Raw genomic sequence first — 17,411 nt, 5'->3', positions numbered from 1 at the left:
GTAGCTACTAGTTAGCATAGATAATGATATTGTTTAGGCTGGCCACAGTTCTCCCAGTCTCCACTCTGAGGCCTAATTTTAGTAGCATGACGGCTTGAGCCTCCCCCCCCTCCCCCCCCCCCCCCACACTTCACATGCTAAATTGGGTGGGCTGCTCGGTAGGTTCAGGCCACACTTTGACCGAATAAGGAACTGGCGAGCTCACAGGCACTGCTTTCTTCCCCTCGCTCTGGAACACAGCAGGAATGTCCTCTGGGAAGGGGGCAGCCATGGTAACGTCATGGTAACGCCACTCCCTGTTGGCTGGACAGGCATGCATTGCAGACAGGGCAGGGCTGGGCTGGGCTGGGCAGGACGTACGGATGGGCTTGGCAGGGTGGTGGCGTTTGACAGGAGGACCCCAGACCCAGTGCTGGCTGGTTTGGTTAAGTCAAGGTAGATGGTGAACAAGTGATGGGGTGTGGCTGAGTTGACTAAGCTAAGCTAGGCTGGTCTAGGCCCGTGACCGGGAACCAGCTGGGGGCGTCGTCTGGGTAAAACCTGTGTGCGTGGGTGTCCAGGGTCGGTCAGACGAGGCGAGATGAGTGTGCAGAGGAGTCAGGCCTTGCAGGAAGCGCAGAAGCACACGTCACATCCCTAGTCTGGCTCTGACTCAGGCTGACGTCACTCAGTGGAAAGTAAACCTCAGCTTCGCCAGGCGGACGCAAGGCCGATTAGCTCCATCTGGGGAAGGTTAACTACGGTGGAGATCTGGAGATCAGAAACTAAAAAGAGTTTGTGGATAAACATGTTTAGGCCACGACATCACCTTGCTCAAAAGAGAGAGTCATCATCAAGAGAACACGGAAACGTCAGATCAAAACAGAAAGGGTGTGAGACGGAGCGAGGAGGACAAGGATATCTTGCTGATGATGAGCGATTCAGATGCATAAACAGACGGCGGAGCGGGAGGCGAGTGTGAAGCAACGACCCTGCAGCTCCAGCTGTTGTTTCAAGTGTTCCAAAGCAAACAAGCAGCTGCATAGAGGTTTGCTGCCCCGGCACTGTGCCTCTCTCTCTACACACCCTTACACAATGTCTGCTGCCCCGGCACTGTGCCTCTCTCTCTACACACCCTTACACAATGTCTGCTGCCCCGGCACTGTGCCTCTCTCTACACACCCTTTACAAGGTCTGCTGCCCCGGCACTGTGCCTCTCTCTACACACCCTTTACAATGTCTGCTGCCCCGGCACTGTGCCTCTCTCTCTACACACCCTTACACAATGTCTGCTGCCCCGGCACTGTGCCTCTCTCTACACACCCTTTACAATGTCTGCTGCCCCGGCACTGTGCCTCTCTCTACACACCCTTTACAAGGTCTGCTGCCCCGGCACTGTGCCTCTCTCTACACACCCTTTACAAGGTCTGCTGCCCCGGCACTGTGCCTCTCTCTCTACACACCCTTTACAATGTCTGCTGCCCCGGCACTGTGCCTCTCTCTACACACCCTTACACAATGTCTGCTGCCCCGGCACTGTGCCTCTCTCTCTACACACCCTTACACAATGTCTGCTGCCCCGGCACTGTGCCTCTCTCTACACACCCTTACACAATGTCTGCTGCCCCGGCACTGTGCCTCTCTCTACACACCCTTTACAAGGTCTGCTGCCCCGGCACTGTGCCTCTCTCTACACACCGTTTACAATGTCTGCTGCCCCGGCACTGTGCCTCTCTCTACACACCCTTTACAATGTCTGCTGCCCCGGCACTGTGCCTCTCTCTACACACCCTTACACAATGTCTGCTGCCCCCGGCGGCACTGCCGCTCTACTAGGGATGCACCGATCCGACTTTTTCAGTCCCGATACCGATACCTGGGCTTTGGGTATCGGCTGATACAGAGTACCGATCCGATACCCATTGTTCAATTAATAAACTGTATGCCTCACTGTGTGGAAGAGACTGGGATCATTCTTTTGTGCAAGGCAACATCAGGCTTGACTTAAAACATTACTTTCCTAACTTAGTGAAACAAAATGTAACAAATTAACACATTGATATAAATGTACTGAATTGTTATTTATTATAAAAAAAAATATATATATATAACTTTTTACACCAAGTACCACCTGAGAACGTAGCTGGCTCTCCAAGTACCACCATATGACCGACGTTAAAATACAGTCTATTCAGCTATGCACAGTTCACGCAGGAAGCAAATGTATTCCTAATACCATTATTTATTGTTAACTTTTGTCAGACACAGCCACAATGTACAAAGGGGTAGCACTAGAACTAGCAAACTCTTCCACACAACTCATACAATGCAAGGGGCATTGAGAACATAATAACTAACATTCTCACATAGCAAGTGAGAAAATTAAGAACAACTGTATTTCAGCAAATTTACTTAATTCTCTCTCACAGCAAGCCACACACACACACACACACACACACACACACACACACACACACACACACACACACACACACACACACACACACACACACACACACACACACACACACACACACACACACACACACACACACACACACACACACACACACACACACACACACACACACACACACACACACACACACACACACACACACACACACACACACACACACACACACACACACACACACACACACACACACACACACACACACACACACACACACACACACACACACACACACACACACACACACACACACACACACACACACACACACACACAGGGCCGGACTAAGGAAATAATTCAGGCTGGGAAATATAGTGTGAAATATAGGCCACTTTCTAAGTGGGGGTCCCCCACCAGGAATTATTTTGTTACAAAGACTTAATTTCCTGCATTCTGGTGCATGAATTTTTGAAATGTTACCCTTTAAATGCCAGTTTGTGTGATGGCATCACAAATTATTGTTAAAAAAAAACACAAAAAGTTAAATATTTTCAATATATCAAATGCAAAGTACATTTTTCTGGGGGGGGGGGGGGGTTACAGGCTAGGCATGTGTCAATGATTAGCAACAACACAGATTTTGATGGATTTTTTGTAATATCAGATTTAACAACATCTCTTTTCAGAAAAGTGGGAGTATTCCATTTTTTATCTGACATTACAAAAAATCGAAAATAAATAAATAGTTATGATCAGGGCTGAAGTTGAATAAAAGATTTATGACTTTAGACTGCATTACTCTCTGTCACAGTGAACTCCTGGTTGTTCCCCACTTAGGTTATCTAACTATCGCGCCGCCGCAACTAGAAACACTGGCCTGGCCTGCTTCTAAGTTCAGTGGCCTGACTGCAAAAAAATAAATAAATAAAATAAATTATTATTATTATTTTTTTTTTCAAGTACCACCAGCAGTACCACCAAGTACCACTAGTGGTACGCGTACCACAGTTTGAGAACCACTGCCTTACACAATGTAAGGCCCCAGACTGATGACTAAGGTCTGACACACACATACACCCCCTCCCCCCCTCAATCCCCTCCCTCCACACACAATTTCCAGTTCCACACCATCACATGGTCTTCCACCTCTCGTTAAAGCCCTAAATTTGGCTTAATCTGGATCCCATCGTTCTGCTGTGAGGTGTACATGTGATCGGACTCCACCGGTCTAGTGAACTGCAGACACTATTTCCTTCAACTATGTCTTCAACCGTTCTATGTCCGATGATCACATGTCGTCCTCCTCCTTACGAAACAGAACGATGGGATTAAAGTGGGCGAAGTGGCCCTTTATCTAAAAAAAATATATATAAAAAAGAAAACAACCACGTTAGGATTCCCGAGAGGAGGAGACATGTGATGTCTAGACAGCTGTGACCCTCTGGCATTAGGACGGTGCCAGCGGCACGCTATTGTCACATGAGTATCTGCCAGGTCCACATGGCAGCAAGAGCACCGAGCACAATGGCCACAGCCACGCAAACACAAACAGTGGACTCGTCATTCACTCCGAGCAGGCCGCTGGGATGTAAGGGCCGCATGCCAAACTCGCTTCCCTTTGCCCCCCCCCCCCCCCCCCCAGCATGGCTGCCTTTTAATAGCAGGCAGAGGCTCTGGTCCATGCAAATAGGCCTCCGTCTACGCATTATAAAAGAAAGAAACATGCAAAACACTTTGTACACAAAACATACTGTTGTGAGGGCTCCAAGCGAAGCCGTTTCCAGTAAAAAAAATTACGTGTTGCTGGGAAACTGCTAGAAGCGCAGTTTATTTCCTGCTGCAGTGTTTACTAACACCAGCAGCTGACGGGGAAATCAAAACGCATGTATATAGTCCATACAAGAGTGCTGGGTTCCATCTGTTTTAGTTGTGAGGTTGAAACCGTGTCTCTAGACTGGGACGTAAGCACTGGGATTCCCTCAGTGTTGGGATCTCCAACTAGTGGCATGGCTCAGGTCACCTACTGGAGACCGGGTTTAAAATGACAAGAGGGATACCTGGTCTCTTCAGGTCAAGTGTCTCTGGGCCACCCTATCCTCCCTGTCCAGGTTCTACACTGGGGCATTAGGGGAGGAGTTGGTAGAATCCTTTAACAGAACAAGGCATGTGAAACACAAGCAGAGTGGATCATGTTGTGAGGGATTAGGTTACATACAGCCTGTATAGAGAGTAGTAGTTACATTAACCCTCATTCCTACAGTCATTACTCCCGTCGTTTACTCCTCTAGTCACACAGTCTTAAGAAAGAGTTAAGATGATGTTGTAAGAGAGGTGAAGGCTTGTTTTCTCCTCTAGTCAGTCTTATCAGTTAAGATGATGTAAGAGAGGCAGAGGCTTGTTTTATCCTCTAGTAGTCACACAGTCTTAAGTGAGTTAAGATGATGTAAGAGAGAGGTGAAGACTTGTCGTCTCGGTATCCTGATCTGGTGATGGTGATGGACCTTGGTGCTGTGCATTTGGATCCCTTCTAGACAGAACCACCACCCCTCTCTCCAGGTCTCCTCGTCTAGACAGAACCACCACCCCTCTCTCCAGGTCTCCTCGTCTAGACAGAACCACCACCCCTCTCTCTCCAGGTCTCCTCGTCTAGACAGAACCACCACCCCTCTCTCCAGGTCTCCTCGTCTAGACAGAACCACCACCCCTCTCTCCAGGTCTCCTCGTCTAGACAGAACCACCACCCCTCTCTCCAGGTCTCCTCGTCTAGACAGAACCACCACCCCTCTCTCCAGGTCTCCTCGTCTAGACAGAACCACCACCCCTCTCTCCAGGTCTCCTCGTCTAGACAGAACCACCACCCCTCTCTCCAGGTCTCCTCGTCTAGACAGAACCACCACCCCTCTCTCCAGGTCTCCTCGTCTAGACAGAACCACCACCCCTCTCTCCAGGTCTCCTCGTCTAGACAGAACCACCACCCCTCTCTCCAGGTCTCCTCGTCTAGACAGAACCACCACCCCTCTCTCCAGGTCTCCTCGTCTAGACAGAACCACCACCCCTCTCTCCAGGTCTCCTCTGAGTCTTGTTGGCAGTCCACCCAGCTGCCTGAGTCAGTGTTGTTTTAAACTAGTCTAATTTCCTGTCACTGGGCCCATAAGAGAAAAGCCTCATTAGCAGCGTGTTTCCTTGTCGGGCAGCTTGAGACGTGCTCTTCCTCCTGCTAACAGGCCGAACCGCACTTTCCCTCTCTGCACAGGACGACACTGGCACGTAGGCAGAACATAATGGTTTCATCCGACCAGAGTGGCCTAACAGAAAACAAACACACGATAATATTTCCTCCCATAAATAACCTAATGACCATGCCAAATCAATATTCTTCTAAATGTGAAAAACGCTTTCTAAAAAACCATTAACATAACATATTCCTCATGTTAATTTCAACCAATTGCATCAGCAGTCCTGCAGAGCTTTCACTCGCATAGTACTACTACAGTATCGTTATCGGATCCATTTGGCCAAGAGCCAGCAGCCGGTCACGATGAAGAAGCGCCAAGCCGCCAGGTGCTGTGACAGCAAGTCCATCGTGCAGACAAACAGCCAACAGCCACGGCTCTCGACAACAGAAACACTGACGGGCCATTGATCTTTGTCCCCTAACTCATGGTGCTGACTGCAGCAGAGCCGTAGGGCTTGGGGAACATAAACTGTTATATTGATCTTCCTATAAAAAGCTGACAGCTCTCCCAATTGCTTGAGATGTCGAGAGAGAGAGGAATGCTTTGGTCAACGTGCAGACTGGTTAGAGAGCGCGCTCGTGCTTCTTTCCAGGTACGCACCTTGCACGTCAGGTATTGCCCGATTATGAATTGCCCACCCCCCCGGAAGGTTAAAGGAACACGCCAACATTTTGGGAGATTAGCTTATCGTCTTCTCCAGAGAGAGACAAGAAGATGGATACCAGTTTCCTCTCTGTGCGTTCAGTAGAAAGCCATCTGCAGTTAGCCTAGCTTAGCACAATGAATGGAAGCAGACAGTGCCGGTTAGCTTAGGCATTGTCCAACTAACACCTCTCCCGAAGGCTAACCGGCACTGTCCGCCTCCATTCATTGTGCTAAGCTAGGCTAACGTGCGGCCAGATAGCTTTCTACTGAAGGCACAGAGAGGAAACTGGTATCCATCTTCTTGTCTCTCTCTGGAGAAGACGATAAACTAATCTCTCCAATGTACAGTTACCCACCCCACCTACCCCCTCAAATGTATATACTCTCTTTTTAGACTATTTTTGTACTCATAAACAGTACTGTATATTTGTAGATCTGGTATGTCATAAATGTATAGATGTAACAGTACTGTCTACCTGTATGTCATATATGTTATGATGAATTGAAAATGGGGGACCCTGATGTAAACAAGACGAAAGTCTTTCACTGGTCTGCATCCCCTTAACAATTGTGTGTATTAAGCTGTACTGTACCCATTCTGCAATCTGTTAATAAAATGTTCAATCAATCAATCTGGAGAAGACGGTAAGCTAATTTCCCAAAATGTTGGTGTGTTCCTTTAACCTTCCGGGGTGGTGGGCAATTCTTAAAATCGGGCAAAACCTGACGTGCAAGGTGCGGGACAACTCTCACCATCACACCCCTAGCCCAATTGACATCTCCAGTTAACGTTGAGAAAGAGGGGGGCGGGGGGCGGGGGGGGGCGTTTGTGACCTTCAACACATTCTCCTAGGACATCCCTGCAGGAGAACGCCTTTAACACTGTCGAGACTCATTGCCATGGTTTCCATTAGGTTCACCAAAAAAAAGGGGGGGGGGGGACGTACGTAAACACAGACGGGGTCCAATCCCTCCAGCGTTGGGCCGTAAAGAGAAGGGCTCTCTTATACATTTACTGGCTCCACACGACCCACTGCTGGCAGCGGCTGTAGAAGTGTGGCGGCGGAGCCCTTTACAGCCAATCGCGTGACCTTGGCACACTCGCCAGCCAAGACATGCATAGAGAACTATGAGATTAAGCTTATTCTTTTGTGGAGAGACTCGTCTATATTCTGTACACCTTCAGTTAGCGACTGACGGCTGGCAGGGGTTCACTCCTCGTGTCCATTTACTCAGGGGCCGCTTTTGTAAAGCCGTGGAAAATTGGATGAAAATGTTATCTGGAGCGCTCCAGAATCTTTAACGGAGGAATGGAATATGAATAAAATAATATTATAGGATATTAAGGAGGCACAGATACTAATACTGCTATTGGATACTGGGCTGATACCAGGTTCAAACTGTAATGCTTAAATCCAACACCACAAGCCAAAAAAATTGTAACATGTCAGAAATCAAAGCAAAACTTGATTTTCCTTCATTCAAGAAACATAGATGCATGCTGGATCTCTCCAATGGATAATTTTGTTAGTACATAGATGCATGCTGGATCTCTCTAATGGATCATTTCTGTCCGGTGATCCAAAACTAATGATCCAAGTGCTGTTCAGTAAAAGTACTGGATCAGAAATCATCAGCCAAACTCAAAAGTTAACTGATCAAAAGTTACTCCAAAAAGTTTAGGACACCCAATCGGCATCGCCATCGAATATGAAACAGGAAGTATGAGCTTTTGAAGTAGAAGCTTCGGACAAGAATGATCAGTGCTGGTGGGATTTTTACCTACATCGTCATCCCAACAGAAACCAAGTTTGAACGACATATAGCTATCCCCTTCACATACTGCTGTAGCTAAGCTCCATCTGTTGAGTTAAAAACAACACCAACCACCTTCTCTGCATCTGAACTGCTTTCAGGAGAAGCGGGAGTGATTCAATCATTCCCGCCACTGAAATCAATATGAGAGAGGAAACGTGGAGGCCGGATGGAGCTAGTTTGGCTCACTTAAAAGAGCAACATAAGGCCCTGGTAACTAGTCATCACGACTGGGTGGAGCCGGACAGAGAAGGGAGATCACAGTAGTGGAGTGCTCCAAGTTTTCAAAGAGGACGTCATCTGAAAATAATTATTCCACAAAATTAAAACATCTATTTTTCCTCCCTCTTGGCTGAATGGTTCAAAAGCGGATTGTAATTTCTCCCATGGAATCTGCCCGTAGCACACATAAATACATAACAATTTGGGTTCCAACCTACCACTTTGGCTGTGCAGAGGAGAGGAGCCATACTGAGCCAACATTGGACTAGAACATGCAGAATTCACACCGACTCCAGCGCCAGCCAGCCAGCACACAGGCACCACTACTCCTGTATGAAAAACAAGACCTTATCTACTCAATCCAACAGGGGAACAAAGGTTGATTTCCTTTTTCTTTAAAAAGACATTACAGCAGGTTCATTCAGCACTTTGGGCAATAAAACCGCTAACAACCGGGAGCCTCACCACAATCATAAGTGTTCCCATGGCGATCTGGCAGCAGTCACTGTAAACACTGTGTGGGTGGAAGGCAGTCAGTAACATACATCACAATATCTCCGCTATCTCGTCAGGTCAGCTACTTTTAGTGAGTCATCATCACCAGTGTCACTCTCACAGTCCCCTCCCCTCCCAGGTTAAGATAAGATATTCCTTTATTGATCCCCTTCTTGGGGGTAATTCAGGCATCATAGCAGCATGGGGAGGGGGATGGGAGGTACAGGTAGTAAAAACAAGCAGTGTAAACAATATAACAAGTCAATATAATTAACTAACTGAAATATACAGTATTCACATAAGGTGCAGTATGCATAAGGTAGTGTTATTGTCCTTTTTAGGTTCCTAGTAGTTGTAGTTGGATGTCTGGCAGCAGTCCCTGCCCACTGTTGTGGAGCCTGACGGCCGCTGGTATGAAGAACTGGCGAGTTAGTGGAGTGTCGGGGGGGTATGAATCTGTGACTGAACGTGCTTCTCATATTGACTAGCTCGTCGTAAAGGGGGTGGGAGGGACACTTCACCAAAATAACAATGCCAATTTAACTCTACACAGTTTTGCACACATACATTAATTTAGTTTTGACAGTTATTGCAAGTAAATTAGTTAGAATTTGGCCATCAGTGATGTCATCGGGGACATTGAATCCTTGTGTTGTAACTTGTGTTAATTACAGCTTCATGAAATGATGTAGATGAAAGAATAGCAATACCTTGTCTTATAGGGACGGCTACCTTATCATTTCATTGAGCTGTAATTAACACAACACAAGGATGACATCACTAATGGCCATATTCAAGCTCATTTACTCACAATAACTGTCAAACTAAATGAATGTGAGCAAAATTGTTTAGAGTTTTCGGATGTGTGTGAGATTATGTGCAAAATAAATCAGCATTGTTTTAAAGTGCCCCTTTAACACTTTCCGTGCCACTCACGAGATTTCTCTGTTTTTTTTATAGGTGGTTGCTAGCCACTCACGAGATTTCACGCGATAAAAAAACAATCTGCCTTGACAGCACTGACTGGAAAATAGTCTTTGATAATGCGATGGGCAGATTAGACACATAGCCATAATTTAAAACATAGATTAGGCGATATTAACGTTAACATTGGTGCCGATGGTGGCATTCAGCCGGTAAAACGGAAAACCAGGCGTGGCGCTCAAAGTGTTAAGATGGTAAAGGTTGGGATGGACCAACACTTGATATTCATTCATGCTCCTACAGGTTAATTCATTCAAGCTTTATTTCAATCCCCAAAAGTCATTGAGGGGTGGGGTGGCCCTTATTTCCAATGATAGAGGTACAAAAGGTAAAAATAAATTAAATAAACAAACATAACAAAAAGACAAAAGACAAAACAAAAGGGGAAATGATCAGTCATAAGTACAAAGTTGAGACTGAATGGTTTGCAATCACAGATTTAAAACTGCCCAAAGGTTACAAGGGTATCAAATTTAAGGGTGCTTTGGAGAACCTTTGATGTGGCCGGAACATAATAGCTACTGTAAAAGCACTTTTCTTTCTGCCTTTAAAAGAGCAGTCGGCTTGCAGAGTAATCCAATCATTAGAGCATGTTTGGTATGGTCCATAATTCCAAACTAGCATAGATGTATTACTTTCCAATACAGGATTTATGGATAAACAAAATACCCATGTATATCACGTCTCTCAGCCAACCCAACCCAACCCGACTGTGGCATACAGAATGCGATGATGTGTACTAACTACTAGACACCAGTGATAAATGTGAAGGCAGAATGAATCCAAGGGCTGTTATGAGTGGAGGCAGCAGCATGTCTAGAAATTACATCAACATACCGGTAATCTTGAGGGCGGCTAAGTGGCACAGTGGGCAAGGCGCTCGCCACTAATGCAGGAGATGCTGTGTTCGAGCGCAGCTCTCGGCATTGCTACCAGCTTGGCTGGTCGTTCATACTAATACAATTGGCAGTATTAGGGGGTGGGAAGCTGGCGGGTGGGGATCGGACGTTGTGGACAGCGACTCCTACACGTCGGTTGGTGCGCCTGCGCAGTAGAATCAGGAAGCAACGAGGGCGGCGTGTCCCTCCCACGCACACCCTCGCCGCTGAGAGATCGCGCTGTACAAGTGAAAAGATGCGACAGCGTACGTGATGCAAGGCTTGGTCCACATTGCAGCTGACCTGTGGGAGGCATGGTCTAACAGCGTTCGAGACAGGGGAGGGTAGAATTGGACAATACGAAATCGGGATGGGAGAAAAATAGAGAAAAAGTAGATAAAAAAATAATAAAAAAAAATACCGGTAATCTAAAATCTGACAGTTTTTTCTGTTTCTTTACAAAAAATTTAAATGTTTGTCCTAGTTTACCAACAAGATTATCTCTGTGTGGTGCTTAAATATAATTTCTCATGAATTAAAATGCCAATAACTTTATATTCTGTAACTCTGTCAATGTTTGATCCACCAACAGTATAGGTAATCAATGTTTCTGTTCTAGAAAACAGTGTATATTATTTCGTTTTATTTGAGTATATGAGGCAGATACCAGTTTTAAACGGTTCATCTGTATTGGAGAATTTCCCCAATACTAAATTGTGATCACAAGAGCCAAATATAAGATGTCAGATATCAATAAATTGTTTATCATTTTGACAGAAAGATGTTAGATCTCTTTCATGAAAAGTGGATTGTATTTCATTCACTTTTGAGTTTTGCCCAATGACACCAAATGAATAGCCTACATCAATCTGTAAAGGTAATGTATCGGATTGGTACCAGACGATAGGGATGCTCGATTATGGCAAAAACCATAATCACAATTATGTTGACTGATATTGAAATCGGGATTATTAAACACATGATTACTCATTGATTTGAGAACATCATATGACGACGACTGAATTTGTTTTACCTTTCTTCTCGACCAAAGGCTGCCTTTCTGTCATCTTCTACAAGTTACCAAAAGACCTTTAAAAAATAACTGGAGAAACGCTCTATGGTTCCCTCCTTCCTCTCAATACGAGCTGAAACTACTGTTTGGGCTTGGGGCGGAGCGAACCGCTGTGAAGGAAGGGTGCGCTGCATTTACAATACAAGTAAAAGTAATAATAGTTATATCTCGATTATATTGTTTTCATGATCGTGGGAAGCCAAAATCTTAATTGAAATTTAAACTTGATTAATCCCCCAGCCCTACCAGACGATTTTAGGACATGACATGAAATTTGTATTGGCCACGAGAAAGAGGAATTAGTACATCCTTAGGACATGGAATCTGTATAGACCACGACAAAGAGGAATTAGTACATCCTTAGGACAGGGAATCTGTATTGGCCACGAGAAAGAGGTATTGGAACATCTTTAGTAACAGTACAGTACCCTGAGGCCGCTACAAGGTGGCCTTGTGCTGAACAGATCGAACACCAGCATTATGTGAAGAGAGCACAAACAAGAGGCTGTTATCAGCTGCTCTCAGGGCCATGGTTATAACAGTGTCTGCCTGGCAACCTGCGTGCCTGCCATTGTCTCCCAAGCCAGTGTTTAACGCCGCACCAAGGGAACAATGACGGACAACCTGGGACATCAATAATGGATGTGGATGGTGTGTCATCCGCTGGTACACACGGCACAGGGCGACACCGGGGAGATAGGGAATACAGACCTTCTCTCACGCACACTGGCAGAGAGACGAACACAAAGGGGGGTTAACTTCTGTACACGGGCCCTGCACAGGCCAGGCCTAGTCCCTCTAGCAGTGGGAGCAGGAGGGGAGGGGAGGGGCAGCTGGACACACATGTGAACCTTCCAGGCCAAAGGGATGATGTAACCACGCCTCTCTAGGCAATGAGGTAGTTAGTGAGGTAGCGCCATAGCTAGCAGCACGTCCCCATCTGGTCTCCTTTTACAGTGAGCGGGCCAATGGCTAGAGGCTAATCCACCGCAGAGTCTCATCAATGCTCCACACTCATTCAAAACAAAGGCTTCTTAAGAACTCAGCCAAGTGACCAAAGTCAATGAGAACAATACATTAGAGAGGGGACTTGAACTTCTTTACGTCAACTAAAGCCATCGAGACCAGACAGCTCAAAAGTGATATTGCTTAGGCAGCTAATACAGAGACAAAAGACTCGACATCACCCTTATTTACAGCCGGTGTGCAATGAACTGTGACTTTTGCCCAAGTTTGATACCGTAGAACTAGCAATGTGACCGGTTTGAAGCATACAAATGGGTAATATTTTGACCTATTATTATGCATCTTCAACAGATAAACATAGTTTCCATACTCATTAAAAAGTAGGACTTCATTATCATTTTAAAAAAAAATGGTTTCACTAGCACCACTGGAAGACCATGGGCTGCAGCCATACATCACCACCATCACCCATACAGTCTGAGTGGATCAGTGACCATGTTCGCACTAATTGAATTCAGACCCCCATAACCCCCCCCCCCCCCCCCCCCCCCCCCCCCCTTCTTTTCTCTCGAATGCCATTTTCCCGCCCAGCAAAGCAACAGGCTGAAGAGAGTACTAAGAACAGTCCTCCTTACTCCTTTTTCATCACTGAGAGATATGTCAGGTGCCACGGGGTGCTTTGTTTGTGTACTGGCGAGCCCATGTGATCGAAAGGTTTCCAGATACTCTTCCATCATCAAGCTGAGGCTCCGCGTCTATCATTATGTTAATGCTAAACGTGTTGGATTCAGCTGTCCATTAGGCTACTACACACACAGTTAACACAAATAACAGTTACTATTATTAATAAACCAACACGGGAGGGGTCGTACAATATTCCCCGTGTGCTTCATGAACTTAAAAAATGAAGAAAATATGTGTCAAATGGGGAAATATCCATGTACGCCTATAAATCAACACATAGGAAAGAAACTCAATATGACCACCACCGGTATGGCATTGAGCTACAGCAGAGCCAGTGTATCATCCTGAGAACGTGTAAAACAACTAGTGAAGGCGATTATCCGTTTGCATGATCAATGTTCCAAGAAGAAGCTCCAGAACCTTCAACCGACCGACCGGGCAGAGCCCCGCTGTGTGTGAACCCCCTCCCGACTGACTGTGGGGTCGCTCGCTAGTCGCTACTCACATTGTATTCACTCAACAACCGATTGAAACAGTTGCACTGTGTCGATGCTGGTTTGCTACATTTATCCTACCATTTTTTTTTAACAAAAGACTGTTGCAATGTTGCATTGTATCGATGAGTACTGAATGCATTTATTGAGTACTCGTCGATACAATGCAACATTGTAACTATCTTTTGTAAAAATATATATATAAAAATAAAACGTAGGATCGATGTAGCAAAGCAGCAGCAGCGCCCAGTTGGAAACACGCCTGATGCACCATCTCTTCATTCCCACCACGCCGAGAACAGACTGCCTCGCCCCGCTGCTCCTCCTGACAGACACCGCGGCGGGGTCCACATGGCCACCAGGACGCTCCGGTCGCAGTGAAAAACCCAACAGTCAAATAATAAATCTGCTTCTTGTAACGAGGATGCTCTTAAGGCGCAGGGGAAATAATGAATAAGGTATCGACGTTATGGTTCAAACAGCCCGTGGACACAAACACAAGGGTGTATTTCGTATTTTCAAGGTAGAATCGAAGCATTTGCACAGAATGGCCGAAATCTTTATTTTCAACACGCGACAAAAAAAAGAGAAAATAAACTTTCCCGTTAGACTTCGGAGCGTCTTACCTTCACAAAGAGCTCGATAACGGGCTCGTCGTCCGCCTTTACTCCGTTCTGTGGTACCGAGAGAGACATAGTGAAATCTTCCTTTTTCAACAGTTTAGCAAACAAAATAAAGTATTTTCGCTTCTACCACGCCCGACTTCGCTAGGTCTTCTTCACTGCACCCCCGTCTCTCCAAACGGTATTCCTTCCGATCAGCGCCTTCACTTGGACCCGCAGCTGGAAGCTGCTCCGATTCAGTGAGTGTTGCGGGAGAAACGTCGACCGTAAAGCAGCAGCGAGGCGAGCAGCAGAACCCGGTGCTCTTTTCCAACAGAACAGAAACGCTTGTGTACGATGTTCCAAACGCTATACGGTCACTTTCCAACCAGAAGCTCCCTGTACTGCTTGAGTGGTGTGATGGGGCAGCAGGGGAGAAGGAAAGCAACGGGAATATTTAAAGTTGTGATGTCATCCTTAGGGCAAACCAAAAAAAATGTGGGCAGGGTTTGAGAGGCTACTCCTGCAACAGAGAGAACCTGTCATGAGGCCGTTTCAAAGTGACAATAACATTCTAAAAAAGGACCCAAATGTATGTCTTGTTGCAATGTTTGCTAATGCAATAGTTGACAGGCAACATATTTGGGTCCAAACTGTTCCCTTAGCAACAGAATTCCAGTCTATAGATTTGCAACAGTATATCAACTTTCAGAGAACTTACCACTCCAATAATTACACTATAAAGACATTAAACTCTAAAAATCGAATTAATTTATATTTTGTAGTACAATCCTGTTTTTGACTGCACTCCTAATCAAACAGCAGCCACACATTTCCCCAAGGGGACCAATAAAGGAATCATCTTATCTTAGTAGAATTCCATCTAAAATGTTTCCCAAAACAAGCGTCAACAATGTTGTGTAAAGATGAACAAAAACGAACACACAATAGATCCCTATAAAAAAAATCTTTTATTTTTATTTTGAAAGGATGACAAGGAGCCGGGAGTATTAAATACATTTCAAACAACTCTCACAGAAATGAATGGCTTAATGCAAGAGCGTGAAATCAGACAACTGCATATCAACCCATTTGAACAAAAAAAAAATTAAAAAAAAAAAGAAAAAAAAATCTGCCTACTCTTAGGTTAGGTCAGACATAAGTCTTCAAAAGAAAAAGCCAGAAATAATTGCAAGGTTAAACACTGCCAAACACCTCTAGTACGTTTACAATATGAGACGAGACATTCCGTCACAACCATGATCTTTTCAACAGTGCGTGTGCACTGACAAAAAGGCAATAGTAACAGTAATGCCACTGTATGTTAGCCATCTACACTCCAATTAGGTCAGTGGTTCATGCACATCAGAGACGATCACTGCACATGCAATCATCAATTCCCACAGAATCTACTGTAATGTTGTGTGAAAGATTCTTTTTTTAAAGCTTGCCCAACACAAGCCTCAATATTTAAACCGATCCCTTCCTTGACATTCTAAAAGAAGGGGGCAACAAACATCTTTAGATGGTTCAGATAGTACAATAAAATAATAGACTATGGGTTTACAAAAAAAGAAAAGAAAAAATGTATTCATAATGGGGAGATCTCACAGGGACAAATCAAGCTCTTGATGAAACCCACCCTTCAAGACATAGCAAACCGGTAAAAAGAAACAGGATACTAAAGGATAAACAATTTGTACATTCTAAAACAGAACCAGGTTGACAAACTTAAACATTCTAAAGCAGAACCAGGTTGACAAACTTTAAACAAAAACAAAAAAGGACAATGATGGAGGACGTGGGAGGGGGGGGGGGCCAGGTTCTCAGGACATCTGCGACGGGGACATCTGTGCCTTTCTCATGGAGCGCAGGGCCTTCTCCCGCAGGTGCTTCTCCAAGTCATGTAGGCTATCTTCTACTTCACTCTCTGATTCCTTCAAGAAAGGTAGCATTAATTATACCTCATTCACCCGAGCCTGCAGGACACAGGGGGTATAGTGCAGAAGACATAACAACACAGAAACATAACATGGCTGGTTGCAGGAGACAAAAAGTGATTGAAAGTAAAATGTAACGTTGATGGCCGATACTAGTGTACGATTGATCCATTTCGCCATATTAAAAAGGAGCGATTGGCGGCCGTTGATTGAGCAGAACTACAACAGGTAGCGATGAGTTAGCAGCAGGTCTTTGTGTACATGCGCAACTGTTATGCGCACAACAACTGCGCGTGCCACTAGCCCATTTAGACCTAAAACGCCTGCTAATAATGCATTATATAGCCTGCAGTGCATATACACACACAAATGTGTTTCCCGGTTTTAATGGGCTAGAGGGTTTGATAGACAGCTTGCTCACTCCAATCATTTGACTTGGTCGTTTGATTGGATGTCGTTTTAGCTCCCGACCCTTATATTTCAGTGTCAAACATCTTATTTGTTTAGTACCATCAATTACAGTCGAGACATAATAAGGAATTTTAAATGTTGCCTAAAATCGGCGGCCGCCTATTGATCCTTTAGGACAGACGATCTAAAAGAGGTATGACTCTGGTCACTTAGAAGAAGAGACTTCACCTTTTTGGAATCTGCGTCCTCGTCCATTCCTGGGTTCTCCTGACCCTCTGCTCCTCCACTCTTCTCCTTCTTGCGCTTCTTGTGTTTCTTGTGTTTCTTCTCTTTCTTGTGTTTCTTCTCCTTCTTCTTCTTCTTTTTCTTTCCTCCGGCCTCTGTGTCCGAATTCTGAGGCAAGGCACAGATTCAAGGAGCATCAGTTAGTAGCAGTAGTGCACTCTATTGACAACACTGTCAATACCCAATAGCTGAAATAATGATTGGGACAAGGAGAGCCAAGACTCAACAGGAGGGAAAATGCCTACACCTTGCCACAGAGGCCTCATCAAATAAAGGCCTCAAGATTT

At 45.3% G+C, this 17,411-nt stretch overlaps 2 protein-coding genes across 5 annotated transcripts in view; both read right to left on the bottom strand.

Moving 5' to 3' along the window:
• clic4 (chloride intracellular channel 4) overlaps nucleotides 1-14,904 on the bottom strand; it is a 46,301-nt gene extending 31,397 nt beyond the window's left edge. The window contains exon 1 of the mRNA XM_084309858.1: nucleotides 14,513-14,904. Coding sequence (XP_084165984.1) covers nucleotides 14,513-14,581 — 69 coding nt within the window. The 5' untranslated portion in view covers nucleotides 14,582-14,904. The remainder of the gene's footprint in view (nucleotides 1-14,512) is intronic.
• A 536-nt stretch (nucleotides 14,905-15,440) lies between these two features.
• The window catches only part of srrm1 (serine/arginine repetitive matrix 1), a 28,442-nt gene continuing 26,471 nt past the window's right edge, over nucleotides 15,441-17,411 (bottom strand). For 3 of the 4 annotated variants that reach the window (XM_084310548.1, XM_084310549.1, XM_084310551.1), the window contains 2 exons: nucleotides 17,068-17,232; nucleotides 15,441-16,425 (listed from right to left, as the gene is read on the bottom strand). In XM_084310548.1, the coding sequence (XP_084166674.1) occupies nucleotides 16,315-16,425; nucleotides 17,068-17,232 (276 nt within the window). In that variant the 3' untranslated portion in view covers nucleotides 15,441-16,314. The remainder of the gene's footprint in view (nucleotides 16,426-17,067; nucleotides 17,233-17,411) is intronic. The other variant, XM_084310550.1, reaches the window with a different exon arrangement.

The sequence above is a fragment of the Notolepis coatsorum genome (genome assembly GCF_963971535.1).
Source record: "Notolepis coatsorum genome assembly, chromosome: 3".
Lineage (NCBI taxonomy): Eukaryota > Metazoa > Chordata > Actinopteri > Aulopiformes > Paralepididae > Notolepis > Notolepis coatsorum.
Note: the sequence above shows the minus strand (reverse complement) of the source record. Positions and strands in the feature narration are given on the sequence as shown.